Here is a 26,936-nt window from a genome sequence, read left to right on the forward strand (position 1 = left end):
CCCGAAACAAATTACCATGCACTTCCTTCAACACCTCTTTCTCCTCGTCCCTTACACACATTTTCTCGTCTATTTTCATTTTCCGATACACTACTTACACTGCTCTCCCTTCGCTCCTCTCCTTCCTAGCCCTGTCCTTTAGCATTGACTGAAAATCCCTTTCCTTCCTCGTCAAATTTTGATCGATAAAAACCTTATTGTCCTTTATCAAATTTCTGTTACGCATTACCCCCAACTTTTCTTCCCAGCTCTCCAATTCCACCACCGCCACTGCATTCTCCTTTCTCCCCTCCATCCTAACTTTCCCTAACTTGCCTTTAACCCACCCTATGCTCTGTAGCAGCGCGTCCAACCCGTCCCTTTCTTCCCCGCGCTTGAACTTCAATCCTCTTATTACTATACTATTTCTCCTATCTGCCTTCTCTGTTCTGTCCATTCTCAACTCCATTGCCCTTATCGTTTCCCTATCCGCTCTTTCCTCCTTTTCATTCCTACGCTCTCCCACTTTCTCTTCTGTCATGATCTGCACTTTCTCCCAAACACCTTGCTTCTCACCCTCCCCCCTGTCCACTGCTTCCATTCCCGACCTGCCCTCCACCTTCTCCAGCCTTTTGTCCGCCCTTTCCTCCCACATCCTAATATCTTCTTCCATCTCCTTTATTTTATACCCTTTTTCCTTCCTTATCGTCATCAACTCCCTCTGCAATTCTTCTACTTTTGCCCTCAGCTCCACTTGACACCGTGTCACGCACAACTGGCCGTCGTGTCCCTGTGGAAATTTCCTCCCCGTCTACTTCACTACCAGCACTGCCAGTGCTCTTGCTGCCTACCTCCCGCTCGTCCGTCGGTAACTGTAACCTATCCATACACAAAAGTACTCACTGCCGCCCACAGATGACTCTAAAGACTGCTGCCGCTTACCGCACTAAAATTTCAGTTTCTTTGCCCTATTTCACCTCTCACATCCCCTTTAGCCACCCTTTTCTCATCCCTAACATTCCTTATCACAAGAAGAACCACCCTTGCTTACCATGAAGGCCCAAAAACCTTAACAGAAAACTACCTCGCTCCCTTGCAAGCCTAACCTCACTTTCCCCAACTACAATGTAAATTAATTTCTATCTTCCCAATGTACCCCTCAAAACCGTACTCACCCCCTAGAGCTCCACCCTCACACTCCACTCACCCCTTTCACACAAACTTTGTAAAAACTTCTCACGGCCTGTTTAACCGTGAAACATTTTTGTGAATCGGAAAATGACTGGGAATTTTTTTCCTCAATTAAAACGGCCACCCTGAAATTATTTTTGTGTAGTGTTCAAAGTAACAGTTCTTCATTTAACAAAAATTAATTACAGTTGGAGGACATAGTTGTATTTTGTTTACACACAATTTTCGTGTTTGATAATAGCAGTTAGAAAATCACAAAATTGGCAAAATTCATGAAAGTTATAAGTAAAAAAATAGTTTTTAAAATATAAAATAATCATGTGTTATTTTAATTTAAACTAAACAAGTTTTAGGCAACAGATTTTTTAACTTTAAATTAATTTTGCCTCGATGAGAAACAAATTCCTTTATTAAGCAAAAATTTTTTATATAATTTTTATTTTTATATTCTTACTTGCTATCTGAAATAGTTAATATCTTGTTTTATATGTTTATGTTATTAATTGGCAATGCAATGCTTCCCGCGTACTGTCGCGTGCATATAATGTTGCTGTTTTAAATAATTAAGTATAGATTTAGGTTTTTTTGAATAAAATTAACAAAATTAAGTTTTTCAGTCAAAGAATTCCTTAATTTTCTGGATAATTTAAAAAAAAGTTATGCGTTTTTAAAGCAAAATATTTAAGAAAAAAGAATTCAATAACATTTTTAAAAAGTTTATTAGAATGCATTTCATGTTATAAAATAACAATTAAAAAATTGACAACTAAACATTTTTTAAATAAAATAATTGACAATGCAAGAAAAAAGCAAACAAATATTTTTCATCCGATTACAGAATTCTTGTATCTTCTGATTTCAAAGTATTTTATATTTAAAAGAAAAATAAAGCATCCAGCACTTTTTTAAATAGGTAATATTTAAACTAGCGATCAATTTTTTCTACATATTTTATATTATTTTTTTGAAATCGTTATTTCAAATTAAAAACTGAGCTTAAAAGTATTATACAATAATTAAATAAATCGTAAGCTGTGCGTTTTACAAAGGTTTTTAACCCTTACACCACAAGGTGAGACAGAGTCTCATTTACCACAAGGTGGGGTGTCTCCACACCCCAGTCATTTTGAAACACATTACGAATGATTTATGGTATAATATTGTTTCTAAGGTATTTCACAAAATTATACAATTATTCAAAGAACTTTTTTAATCATCTTCTGCTAAATAATGACGAGAAAATTCCATTCCTTAGAATTTTTTAGTTATAGGAAACACAAAGGCTATTTACACAGTCTGTAACACAAAATATATTTCATAAAGTATAATAAATGATTAAGTAACTGTTTGCAGTAACGTTAATAATAGATTGACCAAAAAATGCAGTAACTTAAACATCAGCATAAAAGACAGCATACAAAGATACTTAAAAACATGAAAAAGATACGTATCACATATTCCAAATAGCACAGTAAAAATTCATATTATGGCTTCTCTAAAAAATCTGTATCATGACTTAGTGACCCTCATCCATTTCCACGTGCAGATGGCAACTGAAGAGGAGGCTATTGAGATACCTACCCCCCTGAGACGCTCCAGGCCTAGCTCATGCGTGAAAATAGCGCCTTGGGGTCTCTAAACACCCCACCTTGTGATGTGAGGGTTAAAGATCCGAAAATATTTATTTGTCACTGTGGTGACTGAAGCGTTTTTCAACTCAAAAGTTATTTATATTTATATGCTTTAGATAGTTTTTAAGGGGATTAAATTTTTTAAGAAAAATAAATAAAATAAAATAAGTGAAGTTAAATTATTTGTTGCATATTTTCAATTTTTGTTTTAAGCGTTTTAAATATTTTAAAACAACAAGTATTAAATGCCTTGTTAAATAAGTGAAATTTACTTCGCTTTTTTAACATTTTTTAAATTATTGTTTAAGAATTGTTGTTTTGTATTTAAAATTGAGTGAGTATTATATACAATAAAAGAGTTGGATAAATTGAAAACTGCACATTTTATGGAGAATTTTTGTTTATTGTTCATTTTTTTTCAATATTTTATAAGATTTTTAAATATATTCATAAAAAAAAGTATCCAGCCTTTATTGAAATTAGTAAAATTCAATTCTAAAATTTTTCAAAATAAAAAATGGTATATTAAAGTTGAATTCAACAACTTTTAGTTTGAAGTTGGTTGAGGCTCACCATACGACTTGGTACGACCCTGCCTTGTAATTCTAATCCGAGATCTTGTCACCGAGATCCAATTGCTTCGATAGCGAAGTGGGTAGAGCGCGCGGTTAGGACACACTAGTTAGGATAGTTCAGGTAGGGTTCAATCCTTCGCGAGTGCGATTTTTCAAAGCGTCTACGCGTAAGATTATATGTGTAAATAAAACAGTCTGCGCTAACTACGTATTTTAATCGTTTAAAAAATGAAGATTATATAACAATAATTTCGAAAACAATTTTTTTTTCGTTGAGAAATAGTGTTCAGTTGAAGCACTAGTCTGTCGCTCCGATACTACATATTCTTAGATTAAGAAAATATATTCTTGAAGTGTACCAGAAATGATTTCTTGGAAATAAGCTATGTTCTGCATTTGAATACATCTCTATATGAAGTAACACAATAAAGTTTTCGAATAATAAAATGCGATATTCAATCTAAGAATACATTTTCTCAGATTAAGAAAATGTACGCTTGTTCCAAGCATAGTATAGCAAGTATTTATTTATTTGGAACATATTCATATTCTATCGTCCCCATTCGTACCTGCGATTGACTTGAATCAAGTAACATTTACTTGATTCCAGAACAATTTTTTTCAGTTTACCACCTACCAATCCGCAGGATTTTTCTCGCCTGCTTTCTTATTGTCTAGGAAGTTCCTTACAGTGCGTCAGGTTTTTATTAAAGTCACTTTTTGAGCTCCTGCTTGCACCCTACTGACTCCTTCATGTTTAAGATGTTCAGTACATTTGGGGTGCACATTAAGTGGAGTTTGAATAGGTCATGATACTGGGACCTATAGTGAATCCATTTGGACTGTACTCATATTCATAAAGTAACCAGAAGTAGCCAAAACATTTTAGACCCAAAGTAAGCCGAAAATGTTGAAAAACAAGTCACCGGGGAATTTATGAAGTTGGAACTTGGAAATATCGATTTTCGAAAAAAATCTTCTGAAATTGGCGAGAGCCAATAGGGTATTGCTTAAGTTGGAACTTCAAAATATTGATTTTATGTAACTTTTTTTTCGAAAATCGTTAATTGTTTGAGCTTACTTTGGATAAAAAATGTGTGTAATTTATGAGATATATGCAAACATACGTAACTCCATACCGGCCATAAGGGCTGCTTCTATGAGGACGCACACATATTGTCCTTACTTCATGCCTAAGCGCGATATACATATAGATCCGGTTAAGTGGGTAAGCAATGTCGATGATGTAGACAACGCTGCCTTTTCATTACTTTTCTCGATGTAGGGTCATACACTAACATTTTTCGTGTAAGGCAGAACATGCTTTTGGGAAATTTCGATCCCGTTTAGTTTTTAACGTTTATAATCCTAAAGTTTGATTGGAGTTTGGATTAGGGGAGTTTAGAATCCAAATTTACTATCAAGTATAATAACTTTCGTTTCATTCTCTGTTTAAAACAAAATTGCAAAGTGTCTTACTAACTTTGGGGACTTTATATCCAACTTTTATTTTCTACAGGATGTTGGAGGCACTCTACCTAATAATTCTGCTTTAAAGGAAGTATCAACTGATACATATTTAATTTTTAATTCCAATGCCTCGGAATCATTGAAAACACAAATCTCTGAAGTGCTTGATTTCTTAGCAGACTTCCACACCTTAAGTAAAGTGAAGGTTAGTATTAGTTCACTTACTATTTAACTAACACATATTACACTACTCATAATTATTGATATACGATAGGCCAACACGGGTGATACTCATGTAATGAAAAGAGTGGATTATTCATAAGCTCGAAGGGATTCAAGAAAGATAGAAAACAACGATCGGATAACCTATTGCCAGATTACGCTATAACAAAACATATTTAATTATTTAAATTATCTAAACTGCTAAATGCTTTAACAAATCCCTGGTCGATGATAGAACAAAACTTCTGTTAATGGACAAATTGGACAGCAGCTTTGAAATAGGGTGGCCAATTTTATATCCCTAAACTTTTAGGAAATATTTTAAATGATTCTTATTTTAATCATCACCAGATTATTTTTTCATTTTAGTGCAATATTGCTGTAATCTGCGAAGTTTACCCCTTTAGCTGTCACTAGTGCAAATCTAGCACCAACCAACCCTATTAAAGCAAGGACATCTTAATCTTAGAAGTAAGCAGATGGCCTCAAGTGAAGACCTACTTTACTCCAGGTTCAGCACCAGTAAATAGTTATGGCTGAGCAAATAAATACAAGTCCCTTATCAGTCGCTATCCCATAGAACGACTACCAGATATCAGGATAAAACCAAACTTGGAGAAGCATCTTCAGAACAGTTGGTGCAAAGTTGAAATAGCATGTATTTGTTAAGTCCCTAGGGCTAAACAGACCTAAAAGGAACCAATTGTATATATGTTTTACAAAAGAATGTGGCAAATTTCGTCAAATGACGATTTTTACGCAGGTAAAAAAACTACAGTTTACTAAAAATAAATTAATATATAATACGAAGAATATGAGCAATGTATGATAATATAAGTTAGTGGTTGGCATAACGGATATTACTAGAGAACTTAGGAATATATTTTTAGGTAACTGATATAGACTTCGGGTCAAATTGTAAAGATTTAATTTTTATAATACTTAGGCGAAAAACGTCGCAAAAATTAGAAAAATTAACAATTTACAATTTTACTATTGCGAATTTCAAGAATACAATTATCAATATTAAACAAAAAGTTAAAGAATAACTTTTTAAACTGATAAGGTGAAGATGCACCCGTTGCCGATATAGGGTAATGTGTTCATATTTCGGTACCTAATAGCTCAATCGTATCCAATCATTAAGTATTTGCTCGTGTTTAGAATTCACTTAAGTTGTGATATCATCGTACATAATACACCCATATTCTAAAAACGGGTAAATAAGACTTAACTAGTAGAATCCGAGCTTATGCTGGCAAGGAGAGGATACGGTTAAGGATGAGATCTAAATCCCTCACCTAATCAACGAAGGCAATATCAAGGCCATCAACCTTAAGCTGAGGGATGAACGCAAATGTAGCATTTTAAGGCGAAGACAACTCTCTAATAATAGTTGCTTTAGTTTTTTAATGTTTCAGCGTTATCCCATTGTTTAGTGCCCATTGATTTACTATGTTAATATCCTTTTGAAGCCGGGCAATCAAACTAATAATGGAAGAAATAGAACCATAGATATTTAGTCTAAAATTGTCCGCGTATTGATGGCACTTGCAGAGATCCAGATCACCACCATGGTGAAAGTTGTACACACCGAAAATCAGGGGGGTAAAAGTGAAACTCTGGGGGACTTTTCCTTACCACCCCCACCAAATTGGTTTATTCATCCTTATTATTAAGCACTTTTTAAAAACGGCTTTTCAATTACAATATAAATCACACATTTACGGTACTGGAAATATTAAAGTCACGAAGTTTATGTGAAAAAAGATTGTGATCAGCAATATCGAAAACTTCAGAAAAATGTAAAAAAACAAACTAGTGTTATTTCATTTTTTTCTATAACGATTTCTAAGCCTGAGGTAACATTCAAAGAGGCTGTTAATGTACTTTGCTTAGCCCAAAACACTTTTATAGCGTATCGAGCAGCCTATTTCCATTCCGATAACTTGTTTGCTGCCAATGCACAATACTTTAGAGTAGCTTGCACATAGCACAAAGTAAGCAATCGGAAGAGCCGCAACTTTTAGGTCAAAAGTGTACTCAGATCATGGGTCAAGGATGAGCTTGAACTTCAGCTAAAGGTTTTTAGGCTTGACCCAGGTATGTGTCGGGTCCAATCTGTACTGCTTCGGCTAAGGTATTTACGAAAAAAGTCGAGGTCATTCTTAGAGTAGCTTTTTAAAAGTAATAAAGTGGTAACCTTGAATTTGACCATGATCTTGACTTTCAAGGTTATTATCCAGGCGAGGTTAAAAATCGGAAATTATTTTCGATTCATGTAAAGTTTATCTGCCAAGGTTATTTTTTTAGCTGTGAGTCTTACACCTGCAATCGATGCAAATCTTATCTTTAGTTTTTTCTGTGATAATGGTCAATAACAAGTTTGGTAAAAAATATCGTCAAAAGTAAATATTTTAATTAACATAAGTTGTAAGAAATGTACGAAAGTTTAGTATTCCTAAATAAAAATGCGTATTGAAATGAAAGCCGCTGGTAACATCTGCAACCGGTATTTTCAAGAGTTATAAAAGACTATACTAAAGACGCCCGAAGGTTTCCGATCTATTCCGTCTGTAGCCGAGTTCGCGACAATCACGCCATGTGGCCGAATGTGCCCGACTCATAACTTGGGATTTTCCGCTAATTATCTTAAATAACACGTGTATCTGTAATATAAAAGTGTTTGTAACTAGTGCAATTTGAATTGAAGCTTAAGGCCATGTGACAGGGGTGTCACTACCAGATTTCTACCTTACCGACATTTTTTTTATTTCCTAACTTAATTGCACACGAAGTGCCACATCGATTTGCAAATTTGGGATAATAAATAAAAAGCACTAAGAAATGTGGGTCTAGTCGAAAATTTTAATAATTATGAAAAAGAAACAAAAAAAAAACTATTTCCAAAAAAAACTTTTTCATTCTCATAGAAATTTAGGACCAGAACAAACTTTTTTAAAGCTTTTTATTTATTATCATAAATTTTCAACTCGATATGGCGTTTCGTGTGATAATGAGTGAGGGAATACAAAGAGTGTCGGTATGGTAGGAATCCGGTCACGTGATCCACTCATCACGTGGCCTTAAACACATTTTTATCTGGAAATCTTTTATCCAAACTCTCAATAATTAACACATATAATATAGAAGCTTTTAACAAATTTTAATTAAAGATTTTCACTTTAGTGCAGTTAAACTCTGCTTACATACTTACAGTCATCCCGACATACCGACAGAGAGACACCTTCGTAAAAACCTGCCTTTCGGATTTAGGAGGTCTCAAAACGTAGGCATTTAGCAAAAACTGAGGGAGGGGGTCAACTTTTACACAAATCTAAAACATTCGCTGATGAGAATGTAAACGTTTTATAACAAAAATTTAGGAAGCTCATTTTTCTCATATGCTCAAGTGGGTTACAGTTCAATATGTTAAAGGTATTTTTCATTAAGAGTTAGTTTTTGTTAGTGTAATTATAATTTTCCTGAAAGCTTGTTCCACATTAGGAAATTTCTTGTCCTTCTATAAAGCTACTTTTATAAATTAAGGAACATCATTCATTGACTTTATATATAAAAATTATACCGTTCCTACAAACTTATATGTTTATTAGGACAGAGAAAAAGATTATTCATATTTAACTAGCGTAATTATTCTATAAATATTATAGCGGTCTAGAAAACATCCTTATTTTTTTCTTCTAAAATGCTTCGATCCCTAAAAATAGTTTCTTTTCGTGTAAAATGTCTATTGTGAACTTCTCAGGAATTACAGCCATAAATTGTAACTGAGATTTTTTTCGATTTGTTTTCAAAGAAGGTTCTCAAAGCACCAACGGTTTTAACGATTATATTCTCATTACGAAACTCACTCTTCGCCCTCGATAATTTGTTTCCAGTTGAAACACTTGAGCATGATAATTGGTAAGTCTTGTTGAAATCTACTGAGAACAACGCTTTAAATTGACGGATCTCTTAAGAACAAAGTTCATTTCACCACATCACGTCAGGTTTTCGACATAACCTTTAAAAAACCTTCAGACACCCAAAAATGAAAAATAAAGCTGACGTAGTTGGTCATACGATGTTTGTGGTATGTTTTTTGGATCGTTAAAACCGAATCCAGAGTCCATTTCATCTCATGTCTTCAGGTTTCTGACATAACCTCTGAAAATCTCATTAATCCAAACTGTTATTATCATGAGAGCTATATTGTGGGTGTAAAAATGATAGGTAGATGTAGTTTCAGTCCTCCCCTGTTTTTGAACTATAAAGAGTTTATTTTTCATCGAATGATCTGTGCAAAGGGTTCCGTTTGCGCTTTCCATCATATTCCTGCATGTCTTTCCTGAGCATCCAACCAAAATCTGCCAACATATTCGCATCCCATCTCCTTTAGTAACGACATTCCATTATTTTGATATCTTGATGGAACTGTTCGCCTTGCTCCTATATAGGAACCTGGATACCTCTGTGGCGAAAAAATCATCGCAAACATACGTTACCTCATGTATTTTATTCAGAATACCTAGAGGTGTAAAATTCTATTGAAAAGTAAGTTTAGAGTGCTTTAAATATCGTCGAGGGGTACACAGGAGAGAGTGATATGGACTTTGGATTGGACAAGTGTGCTAAGGACGGAGTAATAGTAAGGAGGCCAAACGACAATGGGAGCTTGAATGAAAAGTGACCCTCGAATTTTCGGAAACAGTTCATTGAAGTGCGTACGCTGAATGGTAAAGGTTCGGTACGTGTTAAGTAAAATATCAGCAAGATTTAAGATCTGACAGCTGCGAGTGTTTTGTTTTGAGATAAAACATTGTGTTTTTCTGAATTTGATGTGGAATTTATTAGCTTACCGCGAGAAAAAGAAAACTTTACGGAGAATACAGTAAGTAAAAAAATATAATTTTGATATTCAGTTGCAGATATTCTACACACATTTCATTATCATATTATATCGTTCTGGAGAGAGATCACTTCTTTCACAGCTCGTAAACGTTTGCTTTCGTAGTCAAGCGAAAAAGCATTATATCAATTCTTTTGCCATATTCTATGCCCGCCAACGTCTGGATGAGGTAATGTAACAAGATACTACAAACAATTTCGACACTTGAGAGAGAGATTATAGACAGCAAAGTAGAGGGAATTGTTGATGCTGAGTTTTTCTGATATTGTGGTGAAATATGAGGTGAGTGGATTGTGAAAGTGTGCAGAAGGATGTGGATGTGAGAGTTTAATTGGGGGATTGAGATTGAAAAGGGAAGCTAGATATTTTGGAGGATTCAGACAGATTTGTGTGGAAGTTGAAGTTGGGTTGTTTAGACTGTGTTGATCGGGTTGGCAGTAGCAGGGTTGGGTAGCGACGACAAAATTTGAGACAGGTACCAAGCCGCGATGGTAGATAGAGGCAGGGAAGCATAGAAGGCGGGACAATTTGAATTTGATTCACGGCTAGCGGAGCGAGTATCTCCGCGGATGAAACAGTTGTAGAGCAGGAAGTGTTCAGTACACCGAAAGAGGAGATCAAGGAAAGGAAGGCAAGGGGGAAGTATAAGAAACCTATAGAACAGGAGATATTAAGAGCAAAAAGCGTAGGTTTAATTGAGGCTTTTATCAAACGGAAAAGAGAGGATAAGGAAAGCAGTAAAGAGAAGGAAGGCATCGGTGCGAGCATGAAATATCAAAAAATGTTTAGATCGTCACCGGAAAAAAAGGAAATTCGCGAAGTGATGATAGTGATAATGAGGATTTATGAAGAAAAGCAGGAGAAAAGATGAGAGGAATTAAAGAAGGAAATTAGGCGGAAAATGGCGGAACTTAAGAAAGAAAGAAAAAAATGGTAAGAAATGAGGGAAAAGTTATAAAATAGGATGCAGTCTTTGGAAAAAAACTAGAGAAGCAGGAAGAAGATAATAATAAAAAGCTAGAGGAGATGCAAGGTAGGATGAAGAAACTTGAAAGCTCGGACCGGGATTATAGTGGGGGTGGGAGTGAGAATAAGGAGATGGAAAGGCTGACAAAAATAGAACAAAGAAGAGAAAGGAACGAGAGGAAAGAAAGAAAATTAAACATAGTGATAAAGGGTATAAGATTAGAGGGGAAGGGGCTGAAGGGAGGGGTGGACGAGGTACTAAAAAGACTTGATGCTAAGGTAGAGATAGTGGAAATATGAAATGTAGGAAGGGAATAGCGAAGAGGGGAGATAATGGTACTGGTAAATCTCAAGAAATGGGAACATAAGAGGGAGGTGACGACAAAGAAGAGGATATTATATGGAAGCCCAGAGAAAATAGAGAATGATTTGACATGGGTAGTTGGAAGATGCAGTATAAATTCAGGAAAATAGCGAAAGAGGGAAATGAAAAGGGAAAGAGAACATGGGTTTAGTATGGGATAATACAGATAGACGAAGTATGGTGGGATTGGGATGAAGAAAGGGAACAGGTAGTAAGAAATGAGGTGCAGGGAAACGAGGAGAGCAAGGATAGGGAGATAGAAAAATAAGAAATAGTTAGAAGGAAAAAAAGATGAGAAAAGAAATTAGGGAGGAATGGAAGATTTGTTACTGGAATATAGCAGGATTGGAGAGAAAAGATAGGGAGCTTATGAGAAATTTGACACAATTGGATGTAGTCATAATGTTGGAGACGTGGCTAGATGAAAAAGGATGGGAAAGAGTAAGGGGAATGTCACCAAGACGTTACAAATGACAAGTGCAAAATGCAAAAAGAAAGAAAGGTAGTGGTGGCTTATGTGAATGGTGATATGCAAGAGAAAGCAGAGGAGATGAAGAAATAATTGAAGAAAATAAAAAAGAGATTATGCTGATAAACGGTGGAGATTTTAATGCGAGAACAGAAGACAGAGGAGGAAGAGAATGGGAAGAAGAGGGAAGAAGAAAATCCAAAGATAAGGTACTAAATGGGGAGGGAAAAAAGTTGTTGAACAGCTTGGAGGAGTTGGGATGGTACATCTTAAACGGAAATATAGAAGGAGATGAGAAAGAAGAATATACACGCTCAGGAAGTGAAAGGGGAACCGCAATTGATTATGTGATAGTGGATAATGAGGTAAGAGAGAAGGTTAAGAAACTAGAGGCAGATGAATATATTGATTCTGATTACTTTCCCTTAATAGTGACATTAGAGGGACAAAAAAGCAATAGAAATATGAGTAGAAGGGGAGAAAATGTAAAAAGTGTTGGAAAAGAGGATTGGTCAAGGGAAGGAAAAACAGTTTAGAGAAAAAATAAGAAATATCAAAATGGTAGAGAGAAATGTGGACGAAGAGATGGGAAAAATGATAGGAGAATTAAAAATAGGATTAGAGTGCACAAACAAAAATGAAGTTAGTAAAGGGGGGAGTGGAAGTGGGTGGGATGAGGACTGCAAAGAGAAAAAAAGGAGATCAGAAAGGAATTAAGAAAGTGGAGAAAAGATAAAAGTAATGGGGAAGAATATAGAAAAAAAGAAAGAGTGTACTGAGATGTATTATCAAAAGAAAGAGGATGAGAATAAAAGGTTTGAGGAAGTGGCGGAGAAGGCTAGGATGGAAGAAGAGATATGGAAGGTAGTAAATAGAGAAAGAAAAAGAACGAAAAGAGTAAACCAAGATATTGAAATGATAGAATGGAAGAAATATTTTTTTGGATTTGCTAGGAGGAGTAGAGAGAAAAGTTATAAAGGGAGGAAAATATGGTAGAGAAAGAGATGATGAAGAGGACATATCAAGGGAAGAAATAGTTAAGGTTTTAGGAATAATAAAGGATGGAAAGGCACCTGGTATAGATGAGATTCCAAATGAAGTATGGAAATATGGAGGGAAGGAACTAGAGGAATGGGCATGGATAATGTGTAATAGAGTATGGAGATGAGAGGGGTACCCCGAGTTATGAAAAGAAAGAGTAGTTATACCAATAGTAAAGAAAGGCAAGGGAGAGGAGGTTAAAGATTATAAGGGGTGGTGCTGATTCCAACACTGTATAAAGTATATGTAGCTATTTTCTCGAAGAGATTGAAGTTAGAAGTTGAAGAAAAAAAATCGAGTCACCGAATCAGACAGGGTTTAGAAAAGGAATGGTGTAATGAACAACATGTATGTTCTGAACTACCTAGTAAATAAGAGAATGAAAAGGGAAAAAGAGGAAATGATAGCATTGTTCGTGAACTTAAAGTCGGCGTTTGACTCATTAGACCGAGGAGAAATAGAAAAAGTTATTATAAAAAAAGGGGATAAGAGAGGGATTAATGAAGAGAGTATCAGAAATTTTTAGAGAGACAAAAAGCAGGGTAAAGATAGGAGAGCAAGTAGGAGATAGTTTCTAGTTGCTGAAAGATATGAGACAAGGATGTCCTCTGAGCCCACTTTTATTTAATTTATTAATATTAGACTTGGAAAAAGAAATGAGGAGAAAAGGTTGGGGAGGAGTTAGGATAGAGAAGGAAAATATACATACACTTGCATACGCAGACAACATAGTGTTGATCGCAGAAGATGAAGAAGGGATGCAAGATTAATTACAGGATTAGAGAGATACTTAGATGGGAAAAACTAAATGTAAATGTAGAACAGACAAAGATAATGAAGTTTCGAAAAAGAGGGGGGAGGAAGAATGGATGGACGGAGAGATGGAAGGGAATAAAGTTAGAAAAAGTAAAAGAGTATAAATATTTAAGATATATCCTGCAAACGAATGGAGATCATACAGCTCATATAAGAGAAAGGATAAAAAATTCAGCAGGGATAATGAAACTGACATGAGGTATAGGAAACAGAAGGTTAAAAAAAATTGGAGGAGGTTAATGTAGTTATTTTATACGCTGGTGTGGCCGGTATTAGGTTATGGAGAAGGGATATGTGGATGGAAAGGAAGAAAAGATATTGAGAATTTACAAGAAAGGTATATAAGGCGGATACTAGGGGCAGACTGGAGGATGCCAAGGTATATGGTGAGAGAAGAAACGCAAAGGGATAAGTTAACTATTAGAGTGGGAAAGAGAGCATGAAAATTTGAGACGAAGCTGAGGGAGGGAAAGGAAGGGGAGTTAGCGAGAAAGTGTTTGATGGAGGTAGAAGAGAGGAGAGGGAGGGCGTTCAAATTAACGAGTTGGGAAGAAGAAAGGAGGGACTTCTATAATGATAGGGAAATAGAATACGGGGCTAGAGTAAACTATGAAGAATTGGAAAAAAGGGAGAAGGAAAGACAATTAATAGAAAGATGGGGGATGATTGAGGAGTCGAAATACAAAAAAAGGTATGAGAGGATAAAAAAGGAAGGAGTGTTAAAGTATTTAGAAAAGGGATGGGGAGAGAGAAGGTGGACCAGAATAGCAAGATTTATATTGGGAAACGAGGTAAGAGAGGGGATGTACTAGGAAAAAGAAGAAAACTGAAAGTGTAGAATATGTGAATGGAAGGAGGAAAGATGGGAGCATATATAGAAAGGATGTAGGAGAGGAATGGAAGATGAAGCAAGCTGAAAAGAGAATGTGGTTAAGATTCTAGAGGAGAAGGAATTAGGAGAAGAATGGATGAAGGAGTTGAAGGGTGCTAGAGGAGCGAATGAGAGAGAATGAAAGAATGCACATGAAAAAAGGCAAATAGAGGTATAAAAAAGTGAAAGAAAAAGGAAACGGGAGTCGCTTAGATTATAAGCGTAAAGATTGCAAGTAATGGTAAGGTAAAAGTTAAGTAGACTAAGATGTGTTTGCGTTCTCATGCTTTCTCTCTTGCTTACACTCGCGCTTTCGTCGCTCGCTTACTCGTCGCTCACAGTTGTAAATAATTGTATATATAGAAAGGATAATATTGTAAAAAAATATAGATATAAGCGGAAAGATTGTAAGGAATGGAAATCATGTAAACCCTTACGGGACACATTATAAATAAAGAAGATGAAATAAATATCTAGAGTAGACAGGCCAATGCTTATTGCTCCTTATATCGTGCAATAATATGCCAGCTGAGGTCGGATGCCATTTTATCCATAGATATGTGCTCGTGCTTGAACTCTCATTTAGAAAGGTCAGTTTTTACCTATTACACGTTAAAGATTAAAAATAAAAGTTTAATAAAATACAACAAATTAATATAATTAAATATTTGAAACTTTTTCTCAATCATCCACTAAGGCTACTCTATAATATATAATATGGAGAATCGAGAATGATTCAATTCAGCGTTATAATTTTTTTCTATGTTGCTGATCTTTCTAAAATGAATGACGTCATCGTCACATTTTACTACGAAATTTTTCGTAAACAACTTCAAGGTTATTGTAAATTACGTATGACATTTTGAAATCTTCAAAAATTATATCAGCACGTGTCGGTTATAATGTAGAAGGTTCTAGAACAACTAGTCAAAGAGAGAGAGATATGTTTCAAGATACGGATAGCAAATTTTCATCTATAAAAGGGCGCTTCGCACACATTTCCCTCAGTTTTCATCAAGCATTTGTTGAATACACGTGCTTTCGTGCTTTATACAACTTAATATAAACACTTTTTTGCGTATTCTTAAAAAATTGTATTACGAACATCAACATATTCAACCTGTGCACTAATGATAGGAAACCTGGTGTCTGTTGAAAATCGGTTAGTGCTCCTTCTTATGGTTTCTAAATCTAAACTTTTAAAAATATTAAACTATCCAAATTTAAAATCAAATTAAATTACATTTTTAAATTTAACCTCAGTGCAATCTGTTGAAAATATTATTTGTGAAATTGTTGGAGAATAAAAGTTACTTCATAAGCTCACTAGACTGCAGAAAGCTTATTCAAATGAAGATGCCTATGAAGTGTTGCATAAAAATTCAACAATTTCTGAAATCACCTACTTTACACATCAGTGCACGCAAGATGTTCGGAGGTTAAACAAAATTCTGTGGCAAGGAAAAAAGCATCTCTCTCTGGGTGAAAAAAAAAAATTCATTTCAACAATTGGTCTACTGACATCAAAAAGCCGCATATTCAAGAAACTTCAGAAAAGTGGAACTGGCGAGAATGAGGATTTGGATAGGAAAGGTGGCATAATCAGATGGAAAGACCTGGAGTCCGCTCTTAAGCGTCGAATGAGAACAGCTTTGTTTATGCAAAAACAATTATTAGACATAGAATAAAAAATCCTTTGAAAACTTTTGTGGGGGGTTTAAAAGCAAATGTCATTCTTGCCACAAAATTTAGTGCTATAGAAGAGGGTCGGGAAATTGAATTAATAAAATTTCTCAATACTAAAAATGAACTTATTTTAGAATTAACTAAAATAAATATGTAGTTTGATAGTAAAGTTAGAGAGCAACTTTTGACTAAAGTAGAGGATTTTCAGCAAAAAAAAAGTCTGGGTGGATATTAAGATAGATTATAAATTTAAATATAAATAAATACGCACCTTTTGCAGTAGTATCATCAACTTTTGGGCGATTACTTAAATTTACTAGAGAAAAAGGAGCAGTTGTAAATGTTGAGAACAGTGATGAGTACTGTTTTCTCTGGTCGGTAATGACCGCCTTTTGTCCAGCTGACAACCACCTAGAGCGTGTCTCTACCTATCCACATTTTGATACGCTCTTGAAACGTGATGGAATCAACTTTCCCATCACTTTTCAAGATATCAACAAATTTGAAAAAATGAATCAATTTCATATAAATGTTTAGGGCATAGAATATGAGGAAAATAGGAAAAAAGATGAGATTGTCCCACTGTATATAAGTAATGAAATAACGAAATGTCCTACAATTCACCTGCTAATGATTGAAAATACCGATTATCTTATGATGACAATGACAGTGAAAGTAATTCAGTGTATCATTTCGCATGGATTAGAAATCTCTCTCGACTCAAAGAATCACAATTAACAAAACAAACCATTGCACATAATTCTGCGTTAGGTGCTTGTGTCACTTTAAATTTGAAAATTCTTTGAATAAGCATAGAGCTGATTGCGAAAATCTGAATCATTGTAGAATAATACTTTCAAAAAAGAAGGGCGTTAGGAGCATATTAAAGTTTAAGAATTATAGATACAAAGAAAATTTACCATTTTTAATATATGTAAACATTGAATGTTTGTTGGAACCAATTACAAATTAACAAACAGATGAAGCTGCGGAGCAAAAGCATATCCCTACTAGTGTTGCGTACTATACAAAATGCAGTTTTAATGATTCGAACTCAGAACCTAAGGTCTACCGTGGAAATGATTGTATTAAAATGTTCGTAAAAGAATTAAAAGATTTAGCAGTGAAAGTAAATTCGTGTTTATAAAAATCAGTATCAATTGAAAATTTATTTCAAAGAAAAAACAAGATTTTCAAAATGCAAAATTGTGTCACATTATCAAAAAAGAATTTAAGAAAGACGATGTTAAAAATCGCGACCATTGCCACTTTAGAGGGAAGTACTTTCTTCCAGCATATGAAAGCTGCAACATTAATTAAAAAGATTCTTATATCATTCCAGTAGTTTTTTATAATTTATATGGCTACGACTCATACTTTTTAATAAAAAAAATTAGCTCACAGTTTTGAGCGACATGTCTCCTTACTGCCTGTAAATAAAGAAAAGTATCTATCATTGACAAAAATTTATAAATTTTGTAAAAATGACATCGAATTCAATTGGTTAACAAGAAAAGGTGTCTTTCCATACGACTACATTGATAGTTGGAAAAAATGAGATGAAAAATTTTACATCCGAAAGAGGCATTGTATGCAAAATTAAACGATTGCCACATTTCTGGCGAAGATTACAAGCACACTTGTAAAGTGTGGAATACGTTTCATTTGCAAAATTTAGGGCAGTATTCAGATCTGCACCTCAAAACCGATATTTTACTTTTGGCTATCATTTTTAAAAGTTTTAGAAAAACTTTTTTGCGACATATAAATTAGATCCTTTGCATTATTACACAGCACCGGGGCTTTCTTTTGATGCAATGCAAAAGTACACTGGAATTGAAATACACTTACTGACTGATGTGCAGGTGCTACTCTTAATTCAAAAAGTAATCAGAGGTGGTGTTTCACAATGCTCAGACCGTTTTGCAAAAGCAAAGAATAGATTTATGGGGGAAAATTTTAATCAATGTATTCCGAAATCATACATTTTTTATTTGGCTATTAAGAATCAGTATGGTAAGGCTATGAGTGAGTTTCTACTATATCAAGATTTTGAATGGTTAGAAAATTTCGAAAACGATTCAGACTTTTTTAATGTGCCAAATGATTCACCTGAAGGTTATGTTCTTGAAGTAGATCTAGAGTATCCAGAAGATATTCAAGATTTGCACAAGGACTTTTCATTATATCCAGAACTCTGCGCTAAAATTCAAACAAAAAGCGTGGCTAAAAGAATACCTTGATTTGAACACTGGACATAGAAAAAGAGCAGCTAACGAATTTGGAAAAAATTTCTATGAATTGATGAACAATTCCGTTTTTGGGAAGACAATGCAAAATGTTAGGGAGCACAACGATGTCAAGCTTGTTACAAAATGGAAGGGAAGATATGGTGAAAAATCTGTAATTGCTGAATCAAATTTCCATAGCTTTACCATATTTCATGAAAACATGGTCATTATTGAATTGAAAAAAACAAAGATTTTTCTCAATAAAGCTATCTACATTGGTTTCACAGTCCTTGATATCTCAAAAATTACCACGTACGAATTTTATTACAACTATATTCCACCAAACTTTGAAAATTCTGCAAAATTGCTATATACAGATACAGACAGTCTCATCTATAATTTCACTGTTCCCAACTTTTACGAATATACTAAACAAGACATCCATACATTTGACCCATCAGATTATCCACCAGAGAATCTTTACATAATTTCTCTGAAGGTTAAAAACGTGTTGGGATTAATGAAAGATGAATGCAGCGGAAAAATAATTACTAAATCTGTGGGTCTAAAATCAAAATTATATGCATATAAAGTTTTGGGCGAAGAAAAAGATGAAAAAAGAGAGCCAAAGGTATAAAAGAATCAACATTGAAAACCATAACATTCGATGATTATAAACAGACTTTCATTTCTTGTCAGAATCTGATTAAAACCCAACACCTAATCCGAAGCCGAAAGCACGAAGTTACACACAATTATCCAAGATAAGATTGCTCTCAGCTGACATCATGGTAAACGAATGCTGCTCCCTGGTACCACAGATACTTTTCCATGAGGATATAAATATAGAGTCCATGAACCTTTGGAAGTTAATGCAGTGTAAAAATGTATAAGTATTGAATATCTGTATATATCTGTGTCAAAAAAATTCATTGTAAGCTACTAAGATTGTATATATGAGAAGAAAACAAGCGAGGTGAAATATGAGCGTATGATTGAGAGAGATTGAATATACTGTATATAAACCTAAGCTAGTAAAAATTGTATATACGAATGTAGAAGTGAGAAAAATGAAGATAGAATACATTGTATATAGGAGTGTAGGAGTGAGAGAGAGAATATATACTGTAGATAAAGCTTAATGTGGCGAATATATAGGCTAGATATTATAATCTACAGTGATTGAAATACAACATAATCTTTTGTAATTTAAATATAATGTAAATTGTATATATGTAAAAAATTGGAAGAAGGAATCAAAAAAACTATACAATTGTTTGTCAAAAATACAAGTTATTGCAAAATAAAATAAAAATAGTTAAATATAAAATTGCGTTTTTTATTGAATACGACCCTGAAAATCATTATTTTAAGTTCATTTATTCAAATAAAAAATCATCTGCTTAAATTTAAACTGAAAAAAGTTCAATGCAAAGCATTTTGTTTCAATTGATTTCGTAATCTGATGCAACATGATCCAGTTCACATATCTACTATTCGCACTCATCATTATAAGGAATAGGAACTCTCAGATAAAACACACAAGTTTCGTTTCATTTGATTTATTATTTTATTTCCAAAATAATAAGTACATTATATATACTTAAAATTATGTAGATTAAATATATATGGAAAAAAAATTTCTTATGCACATTCATTAAAATAATAATCAATATATAAGTACTCTCGTAAAATCATCCAGTATTCCAATAAAATTACATTTTCAATTGCGCATTTAGAGAAATTTTGATACATATGGTTCTTACACGTAATATCTTTAAGTTCATACAACTCACGTAATTTCTGCAGCGAAGGACATATCAGATCAAGCAGTTCAAAAATTTCGCATGATGTTTCTACAAATTGCCCAACTAATTCTTTTTTTCCAATCCTTGTACATAAATTGTTGTTGCATTTTCTAAAATGTCCATGAGTTTTACAGGTAATAAATAATACGGTAAATCACCAGTTTTCCAAGGTATTCCATGATGATTGCGTTCTGTCAAAATGTTTATAGACTTGTATTTTGGTGGAACGTTCTTCCACTCGCAGGGCGATTGAAAGATAAAAGAATATGGCTTTTTGCCTGTGTCATCGAGGAGTGTTAAAATAGCCAATACTTTCAATACAAATTTATTTTCTGGCAGCTTGAAGCCCTGCATATCCACCAAGTACTGCATCTTGAATTCAACTAAACTATTTCTACTTGGTTACAGCAGTTTTATACCAACTTTTTCACTACTCCACTTATTGATTCACACTAAACTATACGATCATGCAAAATTAAGCAATATGCCCATGTTTGAGTGGAAAAATTTTCACTGTTTTGAAATTCCAGACGAACGTTAACTGGTCCGTATTTCAGTGTTTCATTCTATTTAGAGCAGCCAATTACTACTAGAGGCGTATGATCTATAAATTCTCTTCTCCAAAGCAATGGCTGTGGTTCTTCACCATAATAATTAGCTTGAAAGTTTGTATACATTTCATAAAGAAGAGTATACCGATTTCCATTAATGTCAAGATTGAAATTACTATAAGGGTAACACTTATCATTTAAAAGTAGTTTCAAATTGATGAAATTGCAATAATCAAACTTTCTACACTTTTTAGTAGTAGTATTTTTTCTGTTTGTCTGAAATCCTTGTATAACAAATCTCGGTTTTTTGAATTGTGTTGAGGTTTTTACAGTTTAGCATTGAAAATAATTTTATGATAATCTTCAGTAAAACCAAATATCATGCTAAGAGGTATGGCTTCATCAAAGTATCCAGTGACGTTTGCTAGTGATTAATTGTTATTATTTACAACAAGCCAACCATTATTCTGTATGTAATGTGATTGTCGTGGATTAAGAGGTACATAATTTTTCATGAGACTAATCAGAGCAGAATTTTTATTTCAATCAATTTCTATTGCATTGATTTTATATCTTGCTTCTTCAAAAAAATGACAGATGGCATTAGAAACTAAAGCTGTGTTTGTCACTTGGGCTCCATCAGTTTCTACGATTCTTCCATCTACGTGAAGTGAACTTTTGCTCAACAGGAGGCACTGGTCCTGATTTTGAACGACAATCCGAATTTCATCACTGTTGTGATGAAATGATGATTGCAGTGTGCAATAGACTCATCAAAGATGATTGGTGATTGAATATTAAAATTTTCCCCCTCTTTGACAAATAATCAATTGTTGATAGACAAAGTAGCAGATGTAGGTGCAAAAAATCACAAATCTCGCTTTGAGGTGTTAACCCTTTGACTACTCTTTGTCGACTAATTATTGTGTGGTATTGTGCTGATTGACTGAAATCAAAGCTAATCTTCTTGTTGGAAAGGATACCCATTATTATGGAGACTTGACGTGCAGTCTAATTGTAATAACTTCACCACGAAAATTGACTAAATGTCTGCTTTGGTCAACTATATGAAACTGTATATGATCTATTGTCTGCACGGCGATTTCTAAGTAAATGACAAGAGATGGTACTTCCACTATCTCATATCCAGGTGGCACTAGAGGGAAAAATTCATGAATAGTATGTACTTTCTGACCATTAATGTATGCACCTGTAGTTATGCTAGACTTAATTCTCAAAGAATTCACTTTTATGATTTATACCGGTTAATAAGATTCATAAGCTTGTTAAGCTTCTAGTATGCATGGAGAAACCCCAGCAAATGACGTATAGAATTTTTGGGTTCGAGATTTATACCGTGACTCCAGTGAATTTCACTTTTTAAATTATAATTGTTTGGTTTATTGTGAAGTCCAATACCCTTGTTTATCAAAAGCATTCTGTAGATAGCGCTTTATGTCACTTATTTCATAACTTTCTGTAGATATGTCAATTATTTCATCACCCAGATAAAATTTATTATGCCCAATTTCTACATTGGGTATCGAATTGAAGGTTAGAAATTCAACGCGTCTATGCGCGTAATTTTTATATGATAACAACTCGATTGGAGGAAAATAGTTCCTTTCCAGGATTGAATCCAGAATTGACCATCCATGACGACAACTAGCGTTCAACTGATTTCATATTGAAAATTTCAGCACTTATATAGAGAAAACATAATTTTAGATTTCAATTGATTGCATAGAAATTACAAACATAAATCTCCGCACACAAATGTATCGTAATTTTTATATCGCTCGTGATTATACTTTATGCTGCCAACACCGAATTACATGCATAGATCCGAAGGTGCTCAAAGATTACCGAAGCTATCGGAATTAATTATTTTACCGTTATTCTTTTTATAGGAACACAAATGCGCTCCTGGCCCTTTCTTATCATCAAGAACAACAATAGCACATTCACATTTACGTGGTCCACCCTTTGGCAATCCATTTCGCATAAAGACACCTCGAAAATGTGGAATGTTCAAAGGTTTTGCAAGTTTTAGTAAATTTGCATCAGTCAAGGCTAGATGAGGTAGCTTCACTTTGAGTTTTTTGACTTGTGCTTGAGTCCTGCTTCATGTTTATATGATTATTGATGAAACCCTAATCCTTGCCTATATGGCTTCAAGTATAGATCTTTTCCTAAATCAATAGCTTCCATCATTTCATTATGTTGGTTACTCTCTGAAAGTTGTTGTTTTGCCGAATTTGCATCATCCATAGCTTTAGCTTTTTCCGCAGTTCCAACAGCTAGTGCTCCAGCAGCACTAAGACCGGCAACACATACATAAGAAAGGGTCAAAATCCTCTTGCTTTGACCGGTACAGGCAGAATACGCGCCTCTGAGTACAGATTTAATGGCAGTTTGCGCATCATTGCTTGAAATCATGGACCTATGCCAGCGTCCGGAGTAAAGACACGTTTCCAAGTTTTTTCAATTAGTACACTGTCAGCTGAGTTTATAGCTTCTATGTTTTCTCCATTTTGTGAGTAGGCTATATCGTGCTCTTTGCAAGCAGCGTCCAGTGGATTGATTCCCGGATCAACTCGTGCTAATTGTTTGGCTAGTTTCGCACCTAGTCCACAGTACTGGTAACCAGGTAAATGCTATTCAAACGGCAAATTGTTGATGATTCTGTTGAGCAAGCCTCTCTCAGGTCTTGCCCACTTCACGGTTCGTTTACGACTGACTGTTTTGCCTCTGTGAACGATCATATCTATGCAAAGGATACTTTCAGACTGAAGGGTCAACATGTATAACCCGGATAGAGTTTTCAGTCAGTCTGCGTTAAGATGCAGTTTGAAGCACAGCGTGTGAAACAAACCTATTCAGAATTTTGATTCGTTTGTTCAAAACTACCAAACTACCAAACTACCAAACAGTATACGAGCTATATTTTGTGGACCTTCCATTTGTGGAAAGACAAATGTTTTGCTAGCTGTACTGATACATCAAAATGTGTTAAGATTTGAAAATATTTAAATCTACTTAAAATCTCTAATGCAACCAAAGTATGAATTTTTGGCAAAAGTGCCTCAATCAATAGATGGCGTTGAGTACTATCCTTTCAATGAGCATGAAGAGAATATAATGCCAAGTGAAGCGAAACCAAACTCAGTAATTGTATTTGATGATGTGACTTGTGAGAAACAAGATAATATAAGAGCATTCTTTTCTATGGGTAGACACAAGGATGTCCACTGTTTTTACTTAAGTTAGACATATGCTCATATTCCAAAACATCTCGTACGTGACAATGTTAATTTACTTGCGTTATTCTAGCAAGATGAAATGAATCTAAAGCACATTCATGATGATCATGTAAATACTGATATGACTTATTCAAAATTTAAAAATGTGTGTTTAGCATGCTGGAATAATGGCGAGTATGGATTTGTTGTAATTAACAAGGATAGGAATCTTAACCAGGGTAGATATAGGAAAGGTTTGGATTGTTTCATAAATCTGAAATAGTAATATATAAACGAAAGTATAGATGAGGACGATGATTTGTCATATAAATCAATTAATGAGGATGAGGAAGAAGCAGACGAGACTGTAGATATTAGTAATTTAGAGACATCAACTGCCAGTGAAGCGAAAAAACTGAGAAACACCTAAATCTTCATGGATTGATGATGATGCAAACAGGTATCTCATATTGTTAGGCGAACGAAGTAGAGAAATCGATAATGTGTATGGAGTAAGAAAATTAACGAAAGATAGATTAATGATTGGAGATTCTCAGATAAGTTTAAGTCAGAACTATATTCATGTCGGTAATGCCTTTAATATAGACAATTCATAATGAATTTAATTTCCCCGTCTTCATCAAAAAATTCTAATGGACGAAGCAAAGACCGGAAATCATGATCAGGTGAAGGTATGACCCCACGATACATGATTGCTAGAGAGAAAAGTCTAATGGATTAAATTTACCGAGATGATCCGAATGAATTGGCAGATCGATTACGCTTACTCCTAGCCTCACAAGCAGCTGGAAATCCAAGTCACACCAATGAAATTATATCAATTATCGATGAACTGCGAGAGGCTGAAATAATATGTAATAATATGAACATCAGACTATATACTATGATGTTATTTCTTCTCTGCGAACCGAAGTAGTCAATAATACAATGATAATTGAAACTCTGGAAAATTCCACTGGTAAACTTTTCAAAAATGTGAAAGTTGATGTTGAATCAATTCAGAATCTGGTGTATCGAAATACTGAGCTCATTAGTCAATTAGACACCAAGCTGAATACTTTCAAAAATTGACGCTGAGAATCTGCAGTTGGTGAAGGAGCTGCACAACCCAGCTAGACGAAATTACCAACGTCGACATTTCGATATTCGTGGTATTTATGAGACCCGTCAAGCTGATTCTGTTGAAATGCAACCATACGAGAGAGTTAACAAAGATACAAGTACATCTTAACTGTAACTGACATATTTGCAAAATTTGCCTAGGTTGTACCCGTTAAATCCAAAAAAGGGTGAAGATGCAGCTGAAGCCATGGAATCTGTACTTGATAAGGGATGCATACCGGAAAATTCAAATGTTGATAAAGGAAAAGAATTTTGCAATTCGCAATTTGAAAATCTTATGAAGCGATACAAGATAAGTTTATACGAGCCATTTAGTGATATAAAAGCATCCATTTGCGAGCTCAATCAAGCCCCGGCTTCTTACTGTAAAGACAGACGATTATTCACGTATTTTTTCATCGAAATTGTAAGACATATTAAAAGGCATTATATCTTACAGAGTTACAACAAGGGCTGCAAGCCAGGACTAAATGAAGATACATTGGGTGGTTTGCTCAAAAGCGGCCTAGCACAGTATCTAGCACTAGAAATAACTAGAGGAAACAACAGAGAAAATAGAGCTGTGTCTAGATTTTTACCATGGTTGTATAACGCGCCATCTCTAGTTCAACTGGGGTAAGTATTTATAAGTAGATAATAGTACACAGGTAAAACAATTGCGCATATTCATACAGAATACGTATGAACATTGTCGATCAATACATAGCAGAAGAATCCAAAACGTCAAAGTTCCTAGAAAGTCAAATTGAAACCTGCCTTTGACTAAAGCAGCCAAACAAATTTGCATTTAAAAATATTCACTCCAGACTTCTTTTCAAGACTTTAGTAGATAACCCCATTACTAAAATAAGACTTAGCATCTTGAAAAACCATCCCTTGTAGATTTGACGAATCCGTCATCAGGTACCTTTAACTATAGTTGCTTTAGACACAACTAAATAATAACAAATAATCTGAAAAGAAAAAAACACCCAGAATATCTACTACCCACACCTACAGCAATATTTAAAAACAACATCTAGTACATTTGATAATTTAACCTCAGCTGCCTTTGACAAAAGAATTAAACAAATTAAAATTTTTTTCAAACATTACACGAAGTACACGTAATAAATCGCATCTTAGCTGCATTTAGCTGAAAAAGTAAAAAAAATAAATAACTACGACATATACAACAGAGATGATCTTTCTAAATAAAGATTGTTTTGCTGTTTCAATCGAAGGAACTTGGGAGGGGGTTGGTTAAATGTACTAATTGTGGATTTTTAGATTAAATTGTGCTAATTTCAAGAGAATTATACTAAATTCTGGATAAGAATATAAAATTCAGGATAGTTCTACCGAACATGAGAGCATTTTACTGAATTCAAGAGTAATCTGCTGAACTCGATTGAACTCTACTAAATTCGAACGTATATAAAAGTATATGGAATTGAAAAAAATTCTGCTTAATTCAAGAGTGGGCGCAAAATGTAGTGATGTCTTTACGACATCGTTGCAACATCTTTAGGACGACGTTGGGACAGCATATTACCATGTCGTTAAGATATTTTTATGATATCATAAGGCCGTCGTACGATTAGACGATGTCTTTTGAACATTGCAAAGTCATGTCAATGACATGGACATGGGATGTCTTAAAACTTAAAACTCAGTGGTTTGTTATGATAAACCAAAGGGGGAGGGTCGGTAAGGCCGGTTTTTGGCCTAATTTATTTTTGGACCAAAAAATCTGAAAAAATCATGGTAGTATCTTATAAGTATCCCGAGT

At 34.4% G+C, this 26,936-nt stretch overlaps 1 protein-coding gene across 1 annotated transcript in view; it reads left to right on the forward strand.

Annotated features, from left to right (window-relative positions):
* The window catches only part of LOC117172910 (protein unc-79 homolog), a 600,505-nt gene that overhangs the window by 251,955 nt on the left and 321,614 nt on the right, over positions 1-26,936 (forward strand). The window contains exons 7-8 of the mRNA XM_033361204.1: positions 4,896-5,051; positions 25,605-25,780. Of these exons, the coding sequence (XP_033217095.1) occupies positions 4,896-5,051; positions 25,605-25,780 (332 nt within the window). The remainder of the gene's footprint in view (positions 1-4,895; positions 5,052-25,604; positions 25,781-26,936) is intronic.

Source organism: Belonocnema kinseyi, chromosome 5 (genome assembly GCF_010883055.1).
Source record: "Belonocnema kinseyi isolate 2016_QV_RU_SX_M_011 chromosome 5, B_treatae_v1, whole genome shotgun sequence".
NCBI lineage: Eukaryota > Metazoa > Arthropoda > Insecta > Hymenoptera > Cynipidae > Belonocnema > Belonocnema kinseyi.